This window comes from Pelobates fuscus, chromosome 13 (assembly GCF_036172605.1).
Source record: "Pelobates fuscus isolate aPelFus1 chromosome 13, aPelFus1.pri, whole genome shotgun sequence".
NCBI lineage: Eukaryota > Metazoa > Chordata > Amphibia > Anura > Pelobatidae > Pelobates > Pelobates fuscus.
Genome location: NC_086329.1, coordinates 40,026,821 through 40,054,446, shown reverse-complemented (window position 1 = coordinate 40,054,446; position 27,626 = coordinate 40,026,821). Strand labels below are relative to the sequence as shown.

General features: G+C 45.3%; 1 protein-coding gene across 1 annotated transcript in view; it reads right to left on the bottom strand.

Annotated features, from left to right (window-relative positions):
* LOC134582862 (cytochrome c oxidase assembly protein COX16 homolog, mitochondrial) overlaps positions 1 to 19,997 on the bottom strand; it is a 110,752-nt gene extending 90,755 nt beyond the window's left edge. The window contains exons 1-2 of the mRNA XM_063439536.1: positions 19,863 to 19,997; positions 7,226 to 7,303 (exon numbers count right to left, since the gene is read on the bottom strand). Coding sequence (XP_063295606.1) covers positions 7,226 to 7,303; positions 19,863 to 19,928 — 144 coding nt within the window. The 5' untranslated portion in view covers positions 19,929 to 19,997. The remainder of the gene's footprint in view (positions 1 to 7,225; positions 7,304 to 19,862) is intronic.
* Positions 19,998 to 27,626: the final 7,629 nt, after the last annotated feature.

The window sequence follows — 27,626 nt, the reverse complement described above, 5'->3', positions numbered from 1 at the left end:
TAGAAGTCACCCACACACCACACCGCATAAGAGGTGCCAAGTAGAGATTCTGGGAGCAGGCCAGAAGAGACAGGTGGCACTACGACCCTTCTCATCCCCCTACCTATTATCATGTTCATGAGCGGACCCTCCACCCTCTAAGCCCCCAAATACTATATGACAGTTTCCTACAGTTGAGTAGATAGCAAACTAGCAAAAACAAGGAAAAAATAAAAAATAAATAAAAAATAAATAATAACACAGAAAAACAACTAAAATAAATAAAACAATAAACAAACAAACAAACAAAAAAACATAAAATACTAAAAAAAAAAAAAAAAAAAAAAGGGAAAAATATATATATATATACACATATCTATTCGATGTATTTTAGGTATCATGTATTTATAGAACACCCAGTCGGTCGACGCGATCCAAGGCGAATCACCGAAGAATAAGCATCCCCCCTACTTCCACAGTCTTAAGACTAGGTCAAGGTACCCCGGGTGGCATGACCAGTATCTGAGGGGAGTAATAAAACAGAAAGTTTTCATGGTCTTTGCCCTTGTACTTGGTAATTCACGTAACCATCTCTGACACGAGAAATAGGAGAATCAATTACCCACCTATCAGTCAGTTAGGGGAAAAAAAAAAAAAAGTAGACTTGGGCCACATACTGGTGGGGATTACTCCACACCTCACGTTCCGAGCCAGTGTGAGGATGAGCCTCACTATTGTCTCGGCAGTACGCTCTGCCAGGCGCAGAGACAGTCCGTTAACACCCCAAGTTCTGTGGGATCCCCGGTTATTCCCCTTCCCTCCCCCACGACATTTCACGTCACAGACACCAGACCGATGGATGCACTTTAAACCTAAACTTTAGACACATGGACCTGATCTGTGCACCACAACTATAACACCACAGGTTCCCGCCATAAGAGGAATCCACAGATTGCCTTCACGCAGTCACGAACACAAAACTAATTATGGCACAATCAACATTTGAGGTTCTATCCTTGAACGTCAAAGGCTTGAATAGCCCACATAAATGGAGCCTAGCTATTAGAGACATGCACAAAGCCCGAGCTGCAGTAGTCTGCTTTCAGGAGACCCATCTGTGCACCCAAAAGCCCCCAAAGATAACCTCCAGAAAATATCCTCAAGCATATCACGCCTACTCCCAAACCAAAACAAAAGGGGTCTCAATACTTTTCCACACGGATTGGGTATTTCAGCTTGACTTGCAATATGCCGACACTGCAGGACGACTTCTTATTCTGGTGGGCAAACTAAATGGCATAATTATGACAATAGCGTCACTATATGCTCCGAATGATGGGCAAATATGCTTTCTCCGGAAAGCGCTCAGGAAAATAGATGCATTAAAACAAGGCCATGTTATCATTGGGGGGGGGACTTTAACTGCAGTCTAGACCCTAGTTTGGATATCAAGCGCGAACAGCACAAAAATCCCACTTCTGTCGTGTGTGGGCATAGTAATTCACTGTCCTCTTTAGCATTCTAACTAGATTTTTATGACACTTGGCGAAATAAATTTCCATCAGGTAGAGACTATACGTACTTTTCACCGACACACTCCACGTACTCTCGCATCGACATGATCATGGTAGACAAACTCACCCTTACGAACTTAGCTGAAGCGGATATAGGTCTACGGACCTGGTCAGACCACGCACCAATCACAGACACTTTCAATAGTTTATACCCTGCGAGAGGAAGGGGGAAATGGAGACTAAATGAGGAACTACTAGATAACGAGGTGACATTCCAAAAAATCCTTCAGTCTGCGACAGATTACTTTACAGAAAACGCAACAGAAGACGTTACCTTACAATCCCAATGGGTTGCACACAAGTCGGTAATCAGGGGGGTACTAATCCAATTAGGGTCCCGCAATAAAAAAAAACACAACGAAGAAACAGCTCGGTTAACTAGTGAACTCACAGCTCTGGAGGAGCAAAACAAAGATAACCCATCCACTAAAATAACAAAACGCATTGCCCGCACACAAAAAGACCTGAACGCACTCGCGCTCCAGGTTGTAGAGAGAAGAATGAGGGCCTTAAAACTGACATATTACACACAGGGCAATAAGGCAGGCAAGCTACTGGCAGGTAGACTGAAGGCCCAAAGACTGCAGTCGAAAATCCCATATATAGACTCGCCACAAAATATAAAAATCTATAACCCTACAGACATAGTAAACACGTTAGCCACCTACTACACAAAATTATACAACTTGAAAGACGACTCCTCGACGCCCCAACCAACGCACGACTCTATAAAACATTTTCTTGACAATATAGATCTACCGCATCTCTCCCAAACACAGAAAGAATCATTGGATAGTCCATTCACTGAAGAAGAAGTATCCAAGGCCATACTTTCCCTTCCGAAACACAAGGCCCCCGGGCCAGACGGATTTTCAAATTACTACTACTTAAAACTAATGAGCACGCTGACCGCCTTCCTCACTAAGTTGTTTAACACCATCAAAACAACTGGGATTGTGCCGAAGGAAATGCTAGAAGCCCATGTGATAACACTCCCCAAACCGGGTAAACCTCCTTCAAAATGTGAAAATGTAAGGCCTATATCACTGCTTAATGCGGATATCAAGCTGTACGCCAAATTCATAGCATCCCGTATAAAACCTCTCCTCACACACTTAATCTTGGCAGAACAAGCCGGGTTTGTCCCAGGGAGACAAGCGGGAGATAATACCAGGCACTGCATGAATTGGGTCAGCTGGGCGAATTCCTCACTCCAGCAGGGTGTGCTTCTAGGACTCGATGCCGAAAAGGCGTTCGATCGTCTAAACTGGGACTACCTGGAGGCTACCCTGCTGAGGATAGGATTCCCAAACTCATTCTTGAGAGCAATCATGGCGCTGTACCAAGCTCCTACGGCCAAAATATTTAACACAGGATTCCTCTCGGAATCTTTCGAAATAAGCAATGGAACAAGGCAGGGGTGCCCATTGTCACCTATACTTTTCATCCTTTGCTTAGAACCGTTGATTCACAGCATCAACAACAATACAGGTATATTAGGTCTAAATACACCGGCAGGTACACAAAAACTAGCCCTATTCGAGGACGATATCATATTATTTCTCACACACCCAGACAAATCAATTCCGGCTCTGATTACTTTACTAAGTCAATATGGCCAGGTATCCTATTATAAGAACAACGTCAACAAAACACAGGTGCTTCCAATCAACCTAAATAACACGATAGTACAACAACTGAAGGTTAGCTACCCTTTTGACTGGAGGAAATCGTCAATAAAATACATGGGGGTCAATCTGACAGCTTCTTAGTCTAAATTAACAAAGGACAATCACCTACCTCTAATGCACAAACTGCAGACTCAACTGGATAAGTGTCATCCTCTAGAAATTTCATGGTTGGGACGGGTTCAGGCAGTTAAAATGATGGCTCTCCCACACGTCCTATACCTGTTTCGAAACACTCCCTATTGCCCTACCAGATACCCTTCTCAAAAAATTCCAATCTGTGTTCAACTCATACATCTGGAAGAAAAAACCTCCCAGAATCCCACGTAGACTTACATAGCTCTCACCGACAAAGGGGGGTCTGGGAATCCCAGACATTAAATCCTACTATAAAGCATCAGTATTAGCACAAGGTCTAGAGGTTCTGACACGACCAAAATCTCCAGTATGGCTGCCTTTGGAAAATGCATGCATTAACCCTGACACGATATGCAATAACCTGTGGTCCTCAAATGTACCAAAGAAATCAGTTTCGCCCGGCCTTCCCAACACCAACTTCTTACTTACCAGCTGGAAGCGATGGGCAGGGGCTTTGATAGGACCCGCTCACCCACTCATCTTTGCTCCTCTCACCCGCCTGCTTGATCTCACTAGCGATCTAGCGCTGGGGGCGTGGATTGAGGGTGGGATTACCACCATAGGCGACCTAATCACGCCACGGGGCATAAAACCATTCCCTGAGCTAATTACAGAATACGCACTTCCTACCAAGGAAATATTCTCTTATCTGCGGATTAAACATATCCTAAATTCGATGAAGTTACAACACTGCGATGCCGACCAGCTGTCAGCATTCGGCAAGCAGTGTCTCCTCCCGAGTAGTACGCAAAAAACGCTATCCCTATGCTACAATGCAATCAACGATGTTGATAGCTCTAAAAAACACCCCTACATGTTACTATGGGAAACTGATGTACACACCACATTTCCACTCCCCATGTGGCTGCATTCACTGCAAATTACGCGCTCGTCCTCTCATAACTTAGCCCACTGGGAGGCATATTGCAAAATTCTGATGAGGTGGTATCTAGTTCCCACAAGATTGGCTCAGATGTATCCATCCTCCTGCCGTTCTTGTTGGAGATGCGGGGGTGGTGAGGGCACATTATTGCATATATTTTGGGAATGTACGAGTATAAAGCGTTATTGGCAACAAGTAAGGGAACTGATCCTAGATGTAACTGCAGTTGATATCCCAAATCGTCCAGAATGTTGCCTACTACACATATACGCTGGGATTTTAACTTCACGACACAAGGTGGTTATCTGTCATTTACTCATGGCCGCCAAGTCCGGTATAGCCAGCAGATGGAAGAAAACGTCCTCTCCAAATATCCAGGAGGTGAAAGATAAGGTTCATGCGACCTGTGGGTTTGAAAAGATGGCATACAATCTCAAGGGCCAAGTGGGTAAACACACACGTTTATGGCATAGCTGGCTAAACAGCCCGGCTCCGACCTGTGTGGTGATTAACAATACCAGTCCAGGTCGCATATCTGACTCTGTAGAGAAGTATTAGGGCTTTAGCTTAGCTCAGCTTAGCCTAGCATAGCAGTTGGCGACTTTGGTCATTAAAAGGTTTTTTGGGCATTACAGTGCCAGGTTTGGGTTTACAACATCGGCAAATATATGTCAACTTATGTCGGCTAAATGAAAAGATGTCAAATGTCAATGTCGTGAATTGTTTCCCCCTCCCTCTTTTCCCTTCTGTACCCTGTTCATTTGGAATGTCATGTAAAAAACACAATAAAAAATAAGACATTGAAAAAAAAAACCCTGGAGTCGCATGGCCTCAAAAGATGGCGGATGACAAGCACCCCTCACGAGCACATGCAAATTCAAGGAGTGATAGGGAGGTTGAGCCCATCGAGGCCTCCTTTGAAAAGTTCTGGCAAGCATTCTGGCTCCACCTGAAACTCAGGGCACACCAGCTACCCACTCATGCGAAATTTGACAAAGAAAGCAGTGGTACTGCCATACAGGCGCAAGGCCTGCTCCACGCGCAAGCCAGCCCAACGCCCACAAGCCCAGAGAAGCCCCCAGCTAACTGGAGCCCGAACCCGACGACACTCAAGAACACCTCTCCGAGTGCCAAAGCTCAACCCAGCCTCACAGCAAAAGCAGGAATCTCCCCAGCAACGCCGCTCTTGAAGAGTCCCTGTTTGAAATCGGGAACGATCGGCACCACAGCACAAGAGGGGTCACCCACACTCCCATGCCTCACACCCGCAAAGGGGCTTACCTCTAGGGGCACCATGGAGGCCTCACGACCAGGCACACACGAAGCTCCACGCACAGCCCCGACATCGGGCCATCGACGCCCCCGGGCAGGTCACCCCCAAGATGGACAGGTCTGTACACCCGGTGGGCATAGGCTGAAGGGGATGAGGTGGCTTACGTTGATGGGCTACTCACAAAAGCACCAGAGTGGGACTGTGGCATACCTCTTGCGGGGGTTGGCTGACCGGGACTCTTGATGCTACAGATGAGTCAATCACTCCATGCCTCAAATAGTCTCTATATGCAAATGTTTTATTGTTTTTCCTTGACTTGGTGTTAACTCTTATACTTTTATGTTATGCCTTACAAGTAACTGTTTAGGCCACCTCTATTCTCTTGCAAATACTCTGTGAGGATGATAAAGCAAATGTTAAGAGCAGTTGTTATATGCAAATGTAGGATTTCCTTCTACTTAAGTGACTACAGCGATGACCCAGCTAGCATGTACCTAGTCATGTGGATCTAAATACCTACCATAGCCAATCTAGCAACGTCAAGCATAAATTGTTATACACTTATTTAATTTAATTAAAAGGGTCCAGTAACATGTTCTGAGAAAAGCTACTGGTTGCCTCATTAGTTAGCAGAACAACTCTAATCTCTAACAGTTTAATATCTTATATTTTGCAGCGAGCTAGCCGTTCAGTGACCATCGCTTGCTCCTTCAATTGTTAGTAGGCCAGGACCCTAGACATACATAGACCAAACATGTTTATATGACGTCTACTCACAGAACCACGCTACCCCTACCATTTCTGTTTAATAATATATCAAATTGTGCAGACATTTTACTTGCCATGTTTGAAAATGTATGATTTTGCGTGTGACTGCTGTTGTGGCAGCACAGGCTCGTTGTTAAAACATGCACAACAAAAAAAAAGAATAAAAAAAAAAAATAAAAAAAAGAATGGGAACACTGTGTTGACTGAATGAACCATACCACAAGCAGAATCCTGGGATTATGTTTTAGAAGTACGAACAATGGACTTTGATGTGTCCCATTTATCCATGAAAAGATTGTTAAACTCACAAATCTCAAATCACAGCTACACAACTGCCTGAAGCAAACACAACAACAAATCTTCATTTCTCCTTATATGGATGTAGATTTACTTTCATTACTTTTTGTTGACCTTGATTACTTGGTCTCCTTTTTCACCTACACAATTCTTCAACAAGCAGACTTATCTGCGCAAAAATGCAGATTTATTTTACTTTTACTTACCGACAATATAAAATCATAGATTCATTAAACAAAAATTAAATATTAAAATGCAGAGGGCAAATAGCAGACGTTAAAATTATATTAAAGAAAGACTGTAAAGCAAAGCAAATGATCAGCAATGATGTTGGCTGAATAAAAGACTTTCGCACACAGTAAAATCAGATTAATGCATCTTCCTCTTGCAAAGAGTGTCAGTTACTTCCTTTTTATCTGCACGCACATTCAATTATTTGAGTCACAAGAGGGTGCTTAAAGCTCTATGAAAATGCTTTAGAAAGGCTTGAAAAATATGATTTGTACTGCTATTAGTAGTTTAATGAATTCTGTAAAAAGCTTAAGACTATAAACCTCCTCATATTTGGTGGCTTCCTGGTAGCTGAAACAGTATTAATGCTAGCTTATACTGGCAGGACACTTACCCTTCTTTTATGTTTTTGGGCATCATAGCGTATTTGGGCAAATTCCCGGAGGCCAAAAGAACCACCCACGATTAATAGCTGGATGGAAGAAAAAAAAAAAAAGAAAGAAAGAAAGAAAAACACTATTAGGTGTACATTTACAACATCATGTACATGCTTTCTTTTTACAACTGAACTATTGATTTCAAAAACAGAAATCTTCATAGTATCTTTTTTTTTTTCAATTCGCAAAATGCAAAGTAAGTGAAAAGAAGAAATAAAAACATAAATCAATGTTTGGTGTGACCACCCTTTGCCTTCCAAACAGCATCACTTCTTCTAGGTACACATGCACACAATTTTATAAGGAACACAGAAGATTCAAAAAGTGAACACTCGCAGTGATAAATGGCAGAAACTAGCCAAATTCAGGCAGGGCCGGTGCAAGGATTCTTGCCGTCCTAGGCAACAATCCATTTTGCCCGCTCCCTCATGAATGCAACTACATTCCCTCAGAGGTTTATTCAGTAAACGCTGAATTACAGTGAAGAGACATTTAGGGAAAGAGACACACTGCTTAGACATTAAAGGTAAACTATAGTGCCAGAAAAACAAACTTGTTTTCCTGGCACTATTGCTTCCCCCTCTGTCAAGCGCCCCTACCTCGTGATGGAAAAGGGGTAAAAAAAACCAAAAAAACCTTCCGTCACTTACCCGGGTCTGCTGGCTCGGTTCTACCTTCACTCCTCAATGGCTGCATTAGGATTGGGAAAGTATTATACAATTCTTTTCAATGGGGTTTTGCGTGACGCTTGATGTCCCCATGAAGAGTCACTAGAGGTGGAGTTAACCCTCAACGGTAATCATTGCAGTTTGCTAAAAACTACAATAATTACTTTTGCAGGGTTAAGGGCCCTGGGACAGTGCATCCAGATCACTTCAATCAGCTGAAGTGGTCTGGGTGCCTATTGTGTCCCTTTAAGTGAAAGCAGACGCACAGTGAGAAAGTACGGAAACAGCCTGTGGAGACATTTAGGGAAAGGATAGATAGACTGTTGAGATATTTAGGAAACAGAGAGTGGGAGACATTTAGGAGAGAGACATAGTAAGCACACATTTAAATTAAAAAAAGAGACACTCATTAACACACACACACTATCACTGACATACACAGTGTCACTTACACACTCACAGTCTCACTAAAACACACACTATCACTGACATACACACACAGAATCCCTCTCATTAACCCCCACACAGTGTCCCTTACACACTCTCACTAACTTACACGCACAGTGTCACTTATACACTCTCACTAACACACACACAGTGTCACTTGCACACTCTCACTAACACAGTGTCACTTGCACACTCTCACTAACACACAGTGTCACTTGCACACTCTCACTAACAAGCACAGTGTCATTTGCACACTCACTAACAAGCACAGTGTCATTTGCACACTCACTAACAAGCACAGTGTCACTTGCACACTCTCACTAACAAGCAGTGTCACTTGCACACTCTCACTAACACACACAGTGTCACTTGCACACTCTCACTAACACACACAGTGTCACTTGCACACTCTCACTAACACACACAGTGTCACTTGCACACTCTCACTAACACACAGTGTCACTTGCACACTCTCACTAACACACAGTGTCACTTGCACACTCTCACTAACACACACACAGTGTCACTCAAACACATAAAGTCACACTTTATTTACACACAGAAATACAGCAATTTAGCTTGTCTTCCTCCAAGTGTGCAAAGCTTGTTGAATCATACCCAAAAAGAATTGAGGCTGTAATCGCCAATAAAGGTGCTTCAGCTAAGTGTTTGAATACTTATGTCAATTTGATATTTCAATTTTTTTAAGTGTAATAATGTTGAACAAGTTTAAAAAATCTGTTGATTTTTTTTTTTGCTTTGTCATTATGGCATATTGAGTGCAGATTGATGTGAATAAAAAATAAATAAAACAACCATAGCACAATTCTGAAATATAAAAATCTGTGAAAAAAATGTGAAGGTATCTGAATTCTTTCCTAATTGGACTGCATATAATAGACATACACACACAACATTAAAACCACCTACATAATATCGTGTAGGCCCCCCTCATGCTGCCAAAACAGCTCTGATGCATCGAGTCACAACACCTCTGAATATGTCCTGTGGTATCTAGCACAAATACATTAGAAGCAGGTCATTTAAGTTCTGAAAGTTGCGAGGTGGGGCCTCCATAGATCAGATTTCTCGTTCACATCCCATAGATGTTTAAAAACGGATGGAAACCCAAGGAATTTAGAGGCCAAGGCTACACCTTAAATTCTTGCTCATGTTCTCAAACCATTCCTGAAAACAAAATTTGCAGTTGGGCAGGGAGCAGTATCCTTCTGAAAGAGGACATGGCCATCAGGGAACACCATAGCCATGGTGTACATGGTCTGCAACAATCTCTAGGTAGGTGGTATGTGTCAAAGTAACATCCACATGAATGCCAGGACCCAAAGTTTCCTAGCAGAACATTATCCAGAGCATAACACATCCTCCGTCGGCCTGCCTTCTTCCCATTCTGCTTCCTGCTGACATTTCTTGCCCAGGTAAAAAACGCAAACAGCACCTGGCCATCCACCTGATCTAAAAGAAAATGTGATTCATTAGATCAGGAAACCTTCTTCGATTTCTCCATGGTCCAGTTCTGACACTCACATCCCCATTGGTGGCTTTTTAGCTGTGGACAGAGTTCATCATGGGCACTCTGACTGGTTTATGGCTTACGCTGCCCCATACGCAGCAAACTGCAGTGGTGTACTAACCATTGCATACCAGGAACATCCCACAAGACTTGCTGTTTTTGAGATGGCCTGACCCAGTTATCTAGCTAACATTATTTGGCCTCTGTGAAAGTCCATCAGATCTTTTTGCTTGCCCATTTTTATGCCACATGAAATTCTAGGACTGACTGTTCATTTGCTGCCTAATATATCCCACCCCTTTACAGGTTACATTGTGGCAATATAATCAATGTTATTCACTTCACCAGTAAGTGGTTTTAATAGTGTGTCTATGTATATTTGCTGGGCAGTATAGTAACATCTCACACACTGGACTAGGCTATAACTAGTAGCTGCTGGTGAAGTTGTAAGATAGTGAGGTGCGACTTGTGGAGTATTGATCATTATTTAATGTGCAGTTTGCAATATATATGTGTATTATATGGTATGGTGCATATATATATATATAATACGAATGTACATTTAGCTGTATACAATAGGTGTATTTTCATATTGTAGGCCCTTTTGCTTAGATTTGAAAACGTTACACTTTCAATGACATTTCCACAAGGCTAAAGTTAAATTAGAACAAACACATGTGCTGTCAGTCAAATGTATACAAAACTCGTTGTAAGCTAATTACAGGCAAGAGCCTTCTAGAGAATATTCCAAAAACACATGTGCTGTCAGTTAAATGTATACAAAAACACTTCATAAGCTAATTACAAGCTCGAGCCATTTAGGGAATATCCCAAACTTAGATATGCAATACATTACATCATGTAACAAGTTAGAAAACCTTTTTGGGAAAATCACACAGGTGGGGGCTGCTTTATAGAGGACAAAATGCCTATTTAACTGAAGGAGAAAGGATAGGATGTTGTCATTCAACCATTATTCCATTCTCACTTGCACGCAGAGCATCATACACAAGGACATATGCTGTAATACTTTGGTAAGATTAATTATTTACTGACTATTTTTGCATTCTGTTACATTCATCCAATACACTTTTATCTTATATTTATTTGAGTCATTGTTTCATTTATTACAATATTATTACAGTGCCTTTTCGGGTCTTCAGACACTGAATTATTTTAGTGATAAATCAAATAATCATCTAGAATAGTTAAGGAAAACAGTATTTATAAGTAATTTGGAAACGGAAGGGTCTACTCCGTATATAGCTATAGATTGCATAAAGACACGCTAAGCTTAGAATGACCCGGAGTGACCTTTTGTCGGTAAAGGTCCACATCATACCTGAAGCGAGCCATAACTATCAAAATTGAAGTATCACCGAAACCGACACGACTGACTACCTCTCTCTTTAGAAACCCACCTCCTGATCAACTTGGGGGGGAAAAATCTAAGTTAGTGGCACACCTCATGCAATGAAAGTGGTAAAAATAGAAGACTTGAGAACACAAAACAATACTGATAATGTACTTGGATAATCTCAAAACATTTTAACAGACACATATAGTGCTGGGATTAAAGGACACATTGTCAGCAGGTTCACAAGAGATAGTATTGGAGAACACATTTTCAACAGCCAGTGCTGGAACTGGGGTACACACTTTCAAGAGACACACAGTATTGCTATTGCATGACACATCATATTTTTTTATTAAAAACAACAATTTTAATAAAAATAAGATTTTTTTTAAATTTTTTTTTTAAATCTATTATGCATGGGACGTCTAGCTCAGGTACCATACTGGAAAATAAATGGGGCCTTTCATATATCAACACTAGGAGCCAACTGAGAATGTCTCAGGGCTTTCAGACTGGTCAAATTTCACACATGCCCAGATGCTTTCTGCAGCTTATCGAGACATCCACCACTCATTATAAACGAGTCAGTTTGAGATATGGTGAAAGAAAAGTAGGGGGGATTATAGTCCTGCAGTGTACGGTGTATGCTTGCCCTTTATAATGGAAAGTGGCAAGTTACCCCTTTGCTATAGGTCAGGGGTAGGGAATCTTCTGCACGCCAAATGTTGTGGACCTCATCGCTCCTCATGCTTTGCAGCCTTATGGCTGTAAGAGCATTATGGTAGATGTTTAACACAACACCTGGAGTGTCAAAGGTTGCCTACCTCTACCCAAGGTATACAATGTCAGTAGTTTATTATTATTATTATCTTTTTTATTTATGACATTGACAATCAGGAAAGTGCCCCATGGACAAGCCACCATTGACTATAACCGTTCAACTGTTGAAGAGTCTAAATAAACTCAAAAACGTGCCTTGACTTTAACTCTAACCGTGTTATTATCTAAACTCTGAACATCCCTGTACCGAACGGTGCTATACTAGGCACTCGGGTGGAGGGACCAGGTCTCCAATATTATTTTCCTTTCTAGCTACTACGTGCAGGAATGGCAGGTGGGGACATAAGTGATGTTAAAAAAAACCTTAAGGTAATATGGAAGTCATATTAACCACCATAGGCTTATTTATAACTTTTTAAATGTGGCAGTAGAATAGAAAGCGCTGGCCAGGCAGCGCTTGGTTAGACCTGTAGCCCGATAGTAAAATAATTTGTGACCAGTTTTCAGCAATCTGGCAATGTTTGGTGTGGCTGAAAAATATCAAAACTATAATGCTGGCAGCGAGAGGATTAACCATGTGGCGACTAGTCAGCAATTGCTAATTGGCTGCTACATTAAAAAGGTTAAAAAAAAAAAAAAACTCTATAGGGGATGGCTAGTCTTCCCCTTCACCCTCCATCCATAGGCAGCAGATGTGAACCACCAATAAAATATATAAAGGTGGACATATCAGTGTCCACCCCTCCCCAGTGCCTAGGAGTTCATAAGGCCCTAGCCACTCCCTATTAAAATTAAAGGGATACTATATGCTCCATAACAACTTTAGCTCAATGATGTGGTGTTGGTGTATAGATCATGCACCTGCAGTCTCATTGCTTAATTCTCTGCCATTTCGGAGTTAAATCACTTTGTTTATGCAGCCCTAGTCACACCCCTGTGCAAGTGACTTACATAGCTTTCCTAAACACTTCCTGTAAAGAGACATCTAATGTTTAAAGGTTTACTTCAACCCTATATTTTTTTTTTTAAATAATGAATAATGTCATTTTGGGCATTATTCTGAAGGTTCCCTTGCTGCTGCTGGGGAGAGGGACCGAAAATCTCTCCTTGTAACTCTGGCTGCCGCTGGGGAGAGAGACCGGTTAACTCCTCTCCCTGCTTGGTACACTGCCGCTGGGGAGTGAGACCGACTGTCCCCACTCCCTGTGATGCGGTCTGGTGCTGGGTTGTGAGACCGACTATATCCAAGCTATAAGATAAGGCCAGGGACTAATGAAAGTACTTAGAAAATTGGGCAGATTAGATGGGCCGAATGGTTCTAATCTGCCATCACATTCTATGTTTTTACTCCCAGGGATGCTAGTTGCTACAGGGATGAGGGACCAACAATCTCCTCTCCCTGTGACGCTGCCTAGTGCTGGGTAGTGAGATCGACTATTTCCACTCCCTGGGATGCTTGCTGCTGCTGAGATGAGGAACCGACAACCTCCTCTCCATGTGACGCTGCCTGGTGCTGGGTAGTGAGACCGACTATCTCCACTCCCAGGGATGCTTGCTGCTGCTGAACCGAGTCTAGTAGGTTTTGGTAGTCTTGCTCCACTTCCCATTCAACCATGACCAGACGGGTGGTAGCTGGTCCCAGCCCCGTATCAGGTGTTCCTCGGTGTTCCCGGATGTCCCAATACCGAGACTCTGCTGTGCTACCAAAGTCACTCTCTTCCTCCATACCTCCCATAGCAGACCAGGGGCGTCGTAGTAGTCTCCCTCTGGAGTATCGCCATCAGTCATCCAAGGACCCTTTTGGACCGAGTACCACAGTAGCCACTGGACCCTTCACTGCACTTCTTGGTTTGGGATATTCATTTGGGAGAAAGATCCCGCCACTTGCCACCAATGTAACGGATCCCCTATACTACGACTGAGTATATCCGCTGTGGTTCTCCCAAATCCCTAGTGAAGCAGTGATTATAGCTCCCAATTCCTCAAACATCAGCCTAGACTTGATGAAGGTTGGAAACAAAATGTGTTTAATCTGGCCAACTGGCCCACTTATATACAAAAAAAGGATGCAGTAAAACACGCCCAGAACACTCCCACAAAATGTCCACAAAATTCCTGTGTCAGGGTGATACATAAAAATTACATACAAAACAAATAGAAGCCCCCACAAATAATATATCGTTAAATAGCCCTGATCTGAGCGCCCAAGTTCTCCAAATAGCTCTCAGATCCATGCAGTGTAGGGGAAACACCACCGTGTGGAAGTTCGGACCGGCCGCACACATGGTTCTATGCCCAAAACTGTTCCAGGGCCTTTGGTGCTTTTGCCGGTCAACTTCCGGGAGCTCATGTGGCTGCAATACAGGGTGCTCCGGCTGGCTGCTAGGTAGCGTTTGTTCCCCTTAGTCTCAGGCAGCTTCCCTCCAAAAAGCGCTCAGATTAATGCAGTATAGAGGAAACGCCACCGTGTCAAAATTCTGACCGGCCGCACACATGGTCCTATGCGCAAAACAGTTTCAGGGTGTTTGGTGCTTTGGCAGGTCAAATTTCGGAAGCTCCTGTGGCCGCAATACGGGGTGCTCTGCCTGGGTCTCGGGTAGCGTTTGTTCCCCTTAGTCTCGGGAACCTTCCCGCCAAAAAGCACTCGTGGCGGATTCCAAAGTCGTTTAAAACCCTGGACCATGTTGTCCGGGGGCCGCACGGTCACCTCATGCTGAAAACAGTTCCATAACATTCGCGGCTAAGTCCCGCTGAGGTGACCGGCAACCCACAATGTCCTCATGATGAATTTAGTTCCTTAACAATCGCGGCCAAGTACCGCTGAGGACAATTTGTGGGTTTCTTCATGTGAACGGCCAACAGGGAGCTTGTGTTCCATTCGTATGAAGAGAAAGTGCCAAACCAGGGGCACCCATGGAAAGCTGGTAATGGTGGCTGGGGAGATTTAACTCCCGAACAGGGTTTTTATATGTGCCCCATAGTTCTTGGGCAGGAGGCTAGCTAGCAGGCTCCTCCAGGAGTTCGTGAAAAACGTCCAAGGTAATGAGCTCTTATCACACCCCCGAATGGTGACATCGATTAAGGTTTACTCACTTGAACCTGTCCTTCGTGGGTGCGGTCATCTTCCTCCGGCGAGTCCTTTTCGCGAGAGTACAGCATTAAGATCTATGGAGGATCCTGTGACATCGCGGGATCCTCCAATAGACAAAGAAAATTCCCTGCAGCCGTAGGAGGGATTGACACTTCTAGGCACTGGGTCGAGCAACTGTGTTCTAGAAGTGTCAGGCATAATCCCAACTTTGTTGGCTGGGTTAGAATATCAGTGAATTTCCAACGCAGTCAAAATTAGTATTTCATAAAGTGTGACAGTGCCGCTATATACTCACTCCCTAAACCTTAGCTTGCTAGTTGTGCCTGGGTTGCCACAAAAGAAGGCAACAGATCTTAAACATGACACCCTATTTTAATGGGCAAAAGTCACGTCTTCATGCCAGCGGCTCTTGAAAACAGCTTCCCTGTAGCTCAGGCCTGAACAACATACGGAGTCCCATTGGGTGGCCCATGCACTTGGGCGTGTGTGAGCAGGGGCCTGGTCGGTCGCTGTGGCACTTTAATAGCGCAACCAGGACCCTTGCTTATTGGCAGCATTGAAGGAAGTGAGTGCTGAGAGTCACTTCCTCCCAGAGACAGGAGCCGGGCACGAGGGGGGAGGAGTCTGCAAGGGGGGACCAGGTCGGGAGAGACTAGAACAGCAAAGAGAGGGAGGGATCAAAGATGAGAACGAAGGAGAGGAGGGGATGCGGGCTGCAAGATCCAGCCCCTAACTCCCAACATCCTCAACTTGCAGAATGGATACAAGGGAATCCACCCTCCAGCACCCAAAAGGTAAGAAACTGACCTATATGTTTGTCAGTGTGTGTGTATGTGTATCTGCTTGTCTATCAGTGTGTGTTGTGTATCTATATGACAGTGTGTATCTCCTTGTCTGTCTATGTGTATCTGTATGTCTGTCAGTTTGTGTATCTGTATGCCTGTCAGTGTGTTTGAATCTATTGGTCTGTCAGTGTGTGTGTGTTTTGTATCAGTATGTCTGTCAGTGTGTGTGTGTGTGTGTGTATCGGTTTGTGTGTTTTGTATAAATAGGTCTGTCAGTGTGTATCTGTATATCTGTCAGTATGTGTGTGTGTGTGTGTGTGTGTGTGTGTGTGTGTGTGTGTGTGTGTGTGTGTATCTGTCAGTGCGTGTACAGCTGTATGTCTGTCGTGTGTATATATGTCAGTCTCTGTGTGTGTGTGTGTATCTGTATGTCTGTCTGTCTCTGTATGTCTGTCATTGTGTGTCTATCTGTATGTCTGTCATTGTGTGTCTATCTGTATGTCTGTCATTGTGTGTCTATCTGTATGTCTGTCATTGTGTGTATCTGTCAGTCTGTGTGTGTGTGTGTGTGTGTGTATCTGTATGTCTGTCTGTGTACGATAGATGCTAAAAACTGCAGCCCGAGGAAGCTTAGCCTATTAAAATTTGGCTTCCACCCTGCAGCATACAAATTCTACATACAATAGGGCAGAACTTTTGTGGTGTTGACCATCAGCATAAAGGAGTGTAGTGTGTCCAGGAAAACACACACCTCCCTGACCTCACACACAGCTCCCTGACCGACCTCACACACAGCTCACTGACCGACCTCACACACAGCTCCCTGACCGACCTCACACACAGCTCACTGACCGACCTCACACACAGCTCACTGACCGACCTCACACACAGCTCGCTGACCTCACACACAGCTCGCTGACCTCACACACAGCTCGCTGACCTCACACACAGCTCGCTGACCTCACACACAGCTCCCTGACTGACCTCACACACAGCTCGCTGACCTCACACACAGCTCTCTGACCGACCTCACACACAGCTCTCTGACCGACCTCACACACAGCTCTCTGACCGAACTCACACACAGCTCTCTGACCGACCTCACACACAGCTCCCTGACCGACCTCACACACAGCTCCCTGACCGACCTCACACACAGCTCCCTGACCGACCTCACACACAGCTCCCTGACCGACCTCACACACAGCTCCCTGACCGACCTCACACACAGCTCCCTGACCGACCTCACACACAGCTCCCTGACCGACCTCACACACAGCTCCCTGACCGACCTCACACACAGCTCCCTGACCGACCTCACACACAGCTCCCTGACCGACCTCACACACAGCTCCCTGACCGACCTCACACACAGCTCCCTGACCGACCTCACACACAGCTCCCTGACCGACCTCACACACAGCTCCCTGACCGACCTCACACACAGCTCCCTGACCGACCTCACACACAGCTCCCTGACCGACCTCACACACAGCTCCCTGACCGACCTCACACACAGCTCCCTGACCGACCTCACACACAGCTCCCTGACCGACCTCACACACAGCTCCCTGACCGACCTCACACACAGCTCCCTGACCGACCTCACACACAGCTCCCTGACCGACCTCACACACAGCTCCCTGACCGACCTCACACACAGCTCCCTGACCGACCTCACACACAGCTCCCTGACCGACCTCACACACAGCTCCCTGACCGACCTCACACACAGCTCCCTGACCGACCTCACACACAGCTCCCTGACCGACCTCACACACAGCTCCCTGACCGACCTCACACACAGCTCCCTGACCGACCTCACACACAGCTCCCTGACCGACCTCACACACAGCTCCCTGACCGACCTCACACACAGCTCCCTGACCGACCTCACACACAGCTCCCTGACCGACCTCACACACAGCTCCCTGACCGACCTCACACACAGCTCCCTGACCGACCTCACACACAGCTCCCTGACCGACCTCACACACAGCTCCCTGACCGACCTCACACACAGCTCCCTGACCGACCTCACACACAGCTCCCTGACCGACCTCACACACAGCTCCCTGACCGACCTCACACACAGCTCCCTGACCGACCTCACACACAGCTCCCTGACCGACCTCACACACAGCTCCCTGACCGACCTCACACACAGCTCCCTGACCGACCTCACACACAGCTCCCTGACCGACCTCACACACAGCTCCCTGACCGACCTCACACACAGCTCCCTGACCGACCTCACACACAGCTCCCTGACCGATCTCACACACAGCTCCCTGACCTCACACACAGCTCTCTGACCGATCTCACACACAGCTCCCTGACCTCACACACAGCTCTCTGACTGACCTCACACACAGCTCCCTGACTGACCTCACACACAGCTCCCTGACTGACCTCACACACAGCTCCCTGACTGACCTCACACACAGCTCCCTGACTGACCTCACACACAGCTCCCTGACTGACCTCACACACAGCTCCCTGACTGACCTCACACACAGCTCCCTGACTGACCTCACACACAGCTCCCTGACTGACCTCACACACAGCTCCCTGACTGACCTCACACACAGCTCCCTGACTGACCTCACACACAGCTCCCTGACTGACCTCACACACCGCTCCCTGACTGACCTCACACACCGCTCCCTGACTGACCTCACACACCGCTCCCTGACTGACCTCACACACAGCTCCCTGACTGACCTCACACACAGCTCCCTGACCTCAGCTCTCTGACTGACCTCACACACAGCTCCCTGACTGACCTCACACACAGCTCCCTGACTGACCTCACACACAGCTCCCTGACTGACCTCACACACAGCTCCCTGACTGACCTCACACACAGCTCCCTGACTGACCTCACACACAGCTCCCTGACTGACCTCACACACAGCTCCCTGACTGACCTCACACACAGCTCCCTGACTGACCTCACACACAGCTCCCTGACTGACCTCACACACAGCTCCCTGACTGACCTCACACACAGCTCCCTGACTGACCTCACACACAGCTCCCTGACTGACCTCACACACAGCTCCCTGACTGACCTCACACACAGCTCCCTGACTGACCTCACACACAGCTCGCTGACTGACCTCACACACAGCTCGCTGACTGACCTCACACACAGCTCCCTGACTGACCTCACACACAGCTCGCTGACTGACCTCACACACAGCTCGCTGACTGACCTCACACACAGCTCGCTGACTGATCTCACACACAGCTCCCTGACTGACCTCACACACAGCTCCCTGACTGACCTCACACACAGCTCCCTGACTGACCTCACACACAGCTCCCTGACTGACCTCACACACAGCTCCCTGACTGACCTCACACACAGCTCGCTGACTGACCTCACACACAGCTCCCTGACTGACCTCACACACAGCTCCCTGACTGACCTCACACACAGCTCGCTGACTGACCTCACACACAGCTCCCTGACTGACCTCACACACAGCTCGCTGACTGACCTCACACACAGCTCGCTGACTGACCTCACACACAGCTCGCTGACTGATCTCACACACAGCTCCCTGACTGACCTCACACACAGCTCCCTGACTGACCTCACACACAGCTCCCTGACTGACCTCACACACAGCTCCCTGACTGACCTCACACACAGCTCCCTGACTGACCTCACACACAGCTCCCTGACTGACCTCACACACAGCTCCCTGACTGACCTCACACACAGCTCCCTGACTGACCTCACACACAGCTCCCTGACTGACCTCACACACAGCTCCCTGACTGACCTCACACACAGCTCCCTGACCGACCTCACACACAGCTCCCTGACCGACCTCACACACAGCTCGCTGACTGACCTCACACACAGCTCCCTGCTTGACCTCACACACAGCAGTCTCCTCTTGGCTCACTTAAATCTGACTTACCATCATAGGCACCCCGTACCGGAACGTCTTATTTCGCTTTAAATTTCGCCAGATTGCACTCGCCATGTTACCTCCTTAGCTAACTTATCAATCACCTTGGGGGAACAATGTGGTGAGCGCACAAAACACACAAACTTCCGGTGTTTGCTTTGCTCTCATTGGTAGAAAGTGAAACCTATGCGCGTGTTCTGATTCAGAACGCTGGAAACCAGTGCCCGTCTCTATTGTTCCGGGATCAGACGTTCCGCCTTGCTGTAGATGTAAGGTAACTCTTATTGCTCTCTCTGAGTTCTTAATTATGATGGTATGTAAATTTCCCCTCATGGTTTTGAGGTAATTTGTTTTAGAGAAAATCTTGAAGAATTGTTACATCCCTCATGTGAATTTAAGTGAAATTGTGTTTTTGTTGTTGTTTTTTTTTTCTCTATATATGTTGTTGTATGTTTTGCCAGGTTGTTCTGCAATTCATGAAGTACAAAATCATTGTTTTATGAACAAGAAGATCGTTCACACTCCATTTGGATATCAAAAAGATTGCGAAATCTTTAGGATTTATTCACTTAACATGCTGGCTTTTATTCGCTAAACATTGAATTATAGTGAAAGAAAAACCGAATTGCAAAATGTATGTGCTATTAAAATATTCTTCATTTAAGCTATTGTCAAAGTTTGGCTATCTTTAGGCAAATTTTTGCAATTCAGTTTTCAGTTCACCATTGGGTAAATAAACCTTACACTTAAAGGGACACTCCAGGCACCCAGACCACTTCTGCCCATTGTAGTGATCTCAGTGCCAACTCCCACTACTCTAAACCTTGCAAGTGTAATTATTGCAGTTTTTTATAAACTGCAATAATTACCTTGCAGGGTTAACTCCACCTCTAGTGGCTGTCTACTAGACAGCCACTAGAGGTCACTTCCTCCTTCATAACACAGGAAACCTGTGCTAGAGCGTCGCTGGAGGTCCTCACGCTGTGTAGTTGGGAAGTATCTCTGTGAGCGCAGGAGCATCCTTGTGCCTAACAATGCCACTGTCTCCTCTTTGCGCCAACAAAACTACCAGGTCACCGCAATACTCTCCAGTCCCCTAGCTCAAATCCATTTCAGGAAGAAGACTAATGCTTCAACCCCATTGGCACTTAGATATGTGCCTAGCTGTATTTTTGGCACCCTTGATTCTTGTATTGTTACATGTACCCTTATTTACTTTGCAATGTTATTGTCTACCACATGGGTGCCCCCTGTTCTTGTCCCGGTCCCATACACTCTACGCTGCCACAGTTAGGAGCCTAGTTGGTGGCTCACCTTCAGTCGGCAAGGGGGATGTAAGTGGCATAAACCTACTGTTCCACTGCATCCCTTTCCCCCCTCTTAAATCGCAGCGATTCAGATACATGCACATGCTATGGGATGGGACGCCTAGCTTGATGATGCTGGGAATGGCGCCCTTTTCCCTCACAATAAATATCCGAAACCTGATTGATAAATTTGTGTTGTATAAACCCCCATGAAAATCTGCATCTTTAATGTAAGGGGTTTAAACCTCCCGTTAAGAGGCACTTACTACACAGAGAACTCAAAATTCTAGGTGCAAACGTTGTCTGCCTGCAAGAGACACACTTTAGAACCGATGATTATCCCCAACTTTGGTACGCTAACTACCCCTTGCAATTTCATGCCACCCCCCTACAAAATCCAAAGGCGCATCGATACTATTTAGCAAACTTGTCTGTATCCATACAAATGCAGGTAACAGACGGACAGGGTAGATATGTTTTTCTGGTGGGGACCATCAATAACATATTATATTCCATAGCTAACATCTATGCACCCAATGCCAACCAGCGCAGCTTCCTTCACCATATACTCAACAAACCGTCATAAATCCAACAGGGAGTAACGGTTCTATGTGGCGACTTTAACCATGTACTGGACGCAAACCTTAAAACAACGCTATCACACAAACCCCTTAAACGCCAATGCAACTCTCTACAAAAATTGCTCTCACTTTTACGATGTGTAGAGGATCCATCATTCAAAAGACCGAACATATACTCACTACTCAGCGGTGCATAACATGTACGCGCGCATAGAAAATTTTCTCATGCCATGAACTTCACTTAACCTTAAGTGTTGGGATGCTCCATAGACTGGATAACCTGGTCCGACCATGCACAGGTCATTCTGGACCTCGCAGACCAAAACTGTTGTGTGACCCAGCCTTCGAAAAGGGAACTCCGCAGATCTATAGAGCTATATTTTGTAGAAAATAGCACGCCTGGTATGTCTCAACAAACGATTTGGGTAACACACAAAATGGTTGCTAGGGGCCTACTCATTCGCAGAGCAGCCTACCAGCGTAAAAAATCCGAAACCCATCTCGTAGCGTGGAAACAAGAATTATGTGATCTGAACGTCCAAAACCAATCCAAACCCACCCCATAACTAAGATCCCAAATAGCTACTATCACCAGACATATCCACCAAAGGGCCTTAGATAACCATGAGTTTTCAGCTACAACATTTGAAAGCCAACCACTATGTACAGGGCAACAAAGGGGTGGAAACTATTAGCCAAGCGTATAAAAGACCAGCAAGTAAAACATAAAATCGCATTCCTACGAACACATAATGGTACCAAAATTATGATACCCACGGCTATAAGCAATGAATTTGCGAATTACTACACAACCTTATATAACTTAAAGAATTATGCATCTAACCCCCAACCGATTGAGGAACGTGTTAATGCCTACCTTGACACAGTCCAGCTGCCCAGACTTACACCACAGCAACAAGACATACGTAAAAACCCCATCACAAACCGAAAAATTATAGAGGCCATAGATGCACTGCTGGCTTGGAAGGCGCATGGCCCTGACGGGTATCGTAACTCCTACTATAAAAAAATTCAGAGAAACTCTTTAGCCACGACTGGCGCGGGTATACTCTGAGGCGCTGTCCATGCAGGCACTGCACAAAGATGACTCTGCCAAAACCAGGCAAACCCCCTCATGTCCCACAGAACTTCAGACCAATATCCCTACTTAACATTGACGCAAACATTTTCGCAAAACTATATGCAAGATGCTTTGGGATCAATACTACCCCAGCTGATACATGACGACCAGGTGGGCTTCATTACGGGAAGCTTGGGTTCGGATAATATCCGAAAGGTGGTTGGCCTACTATATAGCCTAAAACAACTGGACCAAGCAGGGAGGACTGGTGGTATCCCTGGATACCGAAAAGGCCTTCGACAGTCTCCACTGGGGGTTCCTGGAGGTGGTCCTGGTTAAATATGGCATGCCACATGAATTCCTAGCGGCTGTTCAGGCACTTTACAGTTCCCCCACAGCACAAGTCTTAAATGCAGGGTTCCTTTCGGATACAATCTCCAATGTGTCACAACAGGGGTGCCCGCCTCCCTCCCCCCCTATATGTCATCATGGATCAGGGCCAATGACTCTATACACGGAATAAAACTGGGAGACAGGAAACACAAGGCCAACCTCTTTGTGGATGACGTCCTGCTCACACTTCCCAAACCGCAGGAGTCTACACTACTACTGGAAATAAGGGACTATGGCCTACATTCATACTATAAGCTAAACATCACAGAAAACCCAAGCAATGGGAATGGCCACTGACAAAGCAATAATGCAAACACTGACGTCCTTTTTTTTCCCCTTGGCCTGGAGGACCGGCTAGCTGACTTTTTTGGGGCTTTGAATCCAAAGGAATTTAGACAACCTTTTTAAATTAAATTATGTGAGAGTGCTAGGGGTAATATCCGACACCTTGAAATCTTGGGAAGGCAAGTACCTATGCTGGACATGCCGAAGAGCGGCCATCAAAATGACTCTGCTGGCCAAACTGCAATACCTGCTGAGAACACTGCAATTACCCCTTCCCAAAAGATTCTTAGATTCAACCCAAAAATGATTTGTCGACTTCGTATGGAGTGGAAGGAGAAGCAGGGTACCAATTAGAATAATTACCAGAGCAGTAGAGGAGGGAGACCTGGCCATGTCTGACGTTAAATTGTACTGTAAGGCAGCCATACTCTCCATGATAGTGACTCCCCACGCCACAACCTCGCCCCCACAATGCATAGGTATAGAATCCCACTGGACTAACAACATAAACCTACGCTACCTCTCCTGGTTACCCAAACTGGAACATCCCCAACTGTCAGAGGCATAATATATGCCCTCTGAAGCCGTGGTCCCTAGCAACTCCACTTTACAGCTTACACTTGGACAACCAAGAATTTGACTATAGATCCTGGGTGTCCGGGGGATGCACACACATCCATCACTTACTGGAGGCGGGTAAGACAATGCAATACGTACAAACTAGATACCACCTTCCCTCCAGAACAATTTTCGCCTACCTCCAGCTCAAATCAACCTTATCTCCACTTTATAAGACCAAAAAGTCCTTGTCACCCCTATCTGCTTTCGAAGCAGCAACCCCCAAGAAAACCCGATCACTAAGCTACCACATACTAAACTAATCCCACACTCACGAGACAGACGCTCACAAAATCGGCTGGCAAACAATGGGGAAAAAGGCCTCTGTAGCACACAAAGGCACATCGGCCTACGCATCACACTTTGAAATAATCTTCAAACTCCAATACAGATGGTGCATGGTGCCGGACAGACTGGCAAGAATATGCACAACCTCTTAGGGTACACGTGTGAGATGCGGAACATCGAGGGGTACCATATTCCACACCTGGTGGACATGCCTGTGGTTGGTGCACTACTGGGAGAGGGTGAGGTCGATCATAACTCAACTCGTCAACAGGGACATCTCTCTTTCCCCCGAGCTTTGCTTCCTATTCATGTCACTTGACCAATTTGACAGAATAGACGCCACACGGATTATTCATGTCCTGGTAGCAGCAATCACACTATTAGCTAGAGAGTGGAAATCTACAAAGGTTCCTACCAAGGAAGCTCTCCTAAGTCAAATCAGCACCAATTTTGACTATAAATGCAGAACACAAAAATACTCCCGAAGGGGTGCTACACCCAGAAGGGTCCAAGAGAAATGGGTAGAGTACACTAGACGTGCTGAGCCTTAAACGGAAGGAGGGAGGAAGGGGGAAACAGGAGTAGTCCCAGAAGATTGGAAGTTAGCGAATGTTGTGCCCATTCACAAGAAAGGTAATAAGGAGGAGTCGGGCAACTATAGGCCAGTAAGCCTTACTTCAGTAGTGGGGAAAGTGATGGAAACCATGTTAAAGGATAGGATGTAAGTGGCATAAACCTACTGTTCCACTGCATCCCTTTCCCCCCTCTTAAATCGCAGCGATTCAGATACATGCACATGCTATGAGATGGGACGCCTAGCTTGATGATGCTGGGAATGGCGCCCTTTTCCCTCACAATAAATATCCGAAACCTGATTGATAAATTTGTGTTGTATAAACCCCCATGAAAATCTGCATCTTTAATGTAAGGGGTTTAAACCTCCCGTTAAGAGGCACTTACTACACAGAGAACTCAAAATTCTAGGTGCAAACGTTGTCTGCCTGCAAGAGACACACTTTAGAACCGATGATTATCCCCAACTTTGGTACGCTAACTACCCCTTGCAATTTCATGCCACCCCCCTACAAAATCCAAAGGCGCATCGATACTATTTAGCAAACTTGTCTGTGTCCATACAAATGCAGGTAACAGACGGACAGGGTAGATATGTTTTTCTGGTGGGGACCATCAATAACATATTATATTCCATAGCTAACATCTATGCACCCAATGCCAACCAGCGCAGCTTCCTTCACCATATACTCAACAAACCGTCATAAATCCAACAGGGAGTAACGGTTCTATGTGGCGACTTTAACCATGTACTGGACGCAAACCTTAAAACAACGCTATCACACAAACCCCTTAAACGCCAATGCAACTCTCTACAAAAATTGCTCTCACTTTTACGATGTGTAGAGGATCCATCATTCAAAAGACCGAACATATACTCACTACTCAGAGGTGCATAACATGTACGCGCGCATAGAAAATTTTCTCATGCCATGAACTTCACTTAACCTTAAGTGTTGGGATGCTCCATAGACTGGATAACCTGGTCCGACCATGCACAGGTCATTCTGGACCTCGCAGACCAAAACTGTTGTGTGACCCAGCCTTCGAAAAGGGAACTCCGCAGATCTATAGAGCTATATTTTGTAGAAAATAGCACGCCTCGTATGTCTCAACAAACGATTTGGGTAACACACAAAATGGTTGCTAGGGGCCTACTCATTCGCAGAGCAGCCTACCAGCGTAAAAAATCCGAAACCCATCTCGTAGCGTGGAAACAAGAATTATGTGATCTGAACGTCCAAAACCAATCCAAACCCACCCCATAACTAAGATCCCAAATAGCTACTATCACCAGACATATCCACCAAAGGGCCTTAGATAACCATGAGTTTTCAGCTACAACATTTGAAAGCCAACCACTATGTACAGGGCAACAAAGGGGTGGAAACTATTAGCCAAGCGTATAAAAGACCAGCAAGTAAAACATAAAATCGCATTCCTACGAACACATAATGGTACCAAAATTATGATACCCACGGCTATAAGCAATGAATTTGCGAATTACTACACAACCTTATATAACTTAAAGAATTATGCATCTAACCCCCAACCGATTGAGGAACGTGTTAATGCCTACCTTGACACAGTCCAGCTGCCCAGACTTACACCACAGCAACAAGACATACGTAAAAACCCCATCACAAACCGAAAAATTATAGAGGCCATAGATGCACTGCTGGCTTGGAAGGCGCATGGCCCTGACGGGTATCGTAACTCCTACTATAAAAAAATTCAGAGAAACTCTTTAGCCACGACTGGCGCGGGTATACTCTGAGGCGCTGTCCATGCAGGCACTGCACAAAGATGACTCTGCCAAAACCAGGCAAACCCCCTCATGTCCCACAGAACTTCAGACCAATATCCCTACTTAACATTGACGCAAACATTTTCGCAAAACTATATGCAAGATGCTTTGGGATCAATACTACCCCAGCTGATACATGACTGTTATGGTACTTTTTAGCAGTAAACCAAAATGTTTAAATGTCTATCTGTTCCTGTCCAAATTAAGAAAATTAAATTGCGTATATACGCTGAAGTAATTCAGTCTGACACACGGAGTTCAGGTTAAAATAACTTCGAGGAAATTTATTGGCAAGTGGAGAAAAGCGGGCGCGCAGGCCCTTTTAAGAGGCATTTTGCGTCATCATTGATTATTGTTGTGGTCGTGACTTAAATATGAATATTAATCTCTTAATACATAATAATTAAGCAATACGGAACAACATTAATATTTTTATAGTTCATGGTATTATGGTCGAATATGTGGATAGAAAATACACAAAACGTTGTAATATTAAATGTATATTTAATATAACTATAATAAATAAACAGATGCTAGCAGAATGTCAATTTACCACAATAATTAATATAACTATAATAAATAAACAGATGCTAGCAGAATGTCAATTTACCACAATAATTATACAATACAAAATTACTTACAAAAGGTTACTAAATGTTTTACAAAAGGCTATTACAATTGCTAAATGTTACAATGGATTTATATTACTTACAAGGCCCCAGCCCTTTGGCTGGGGTAAGTCAGAGCTGGTACTACATCTTAGGTCCAGTCAGGTACAGGCAAAAAGAGACAGAGTTTCTCCTACATCTGGTTTTTATTCAGTGTAAGTAGGCTGGCCTG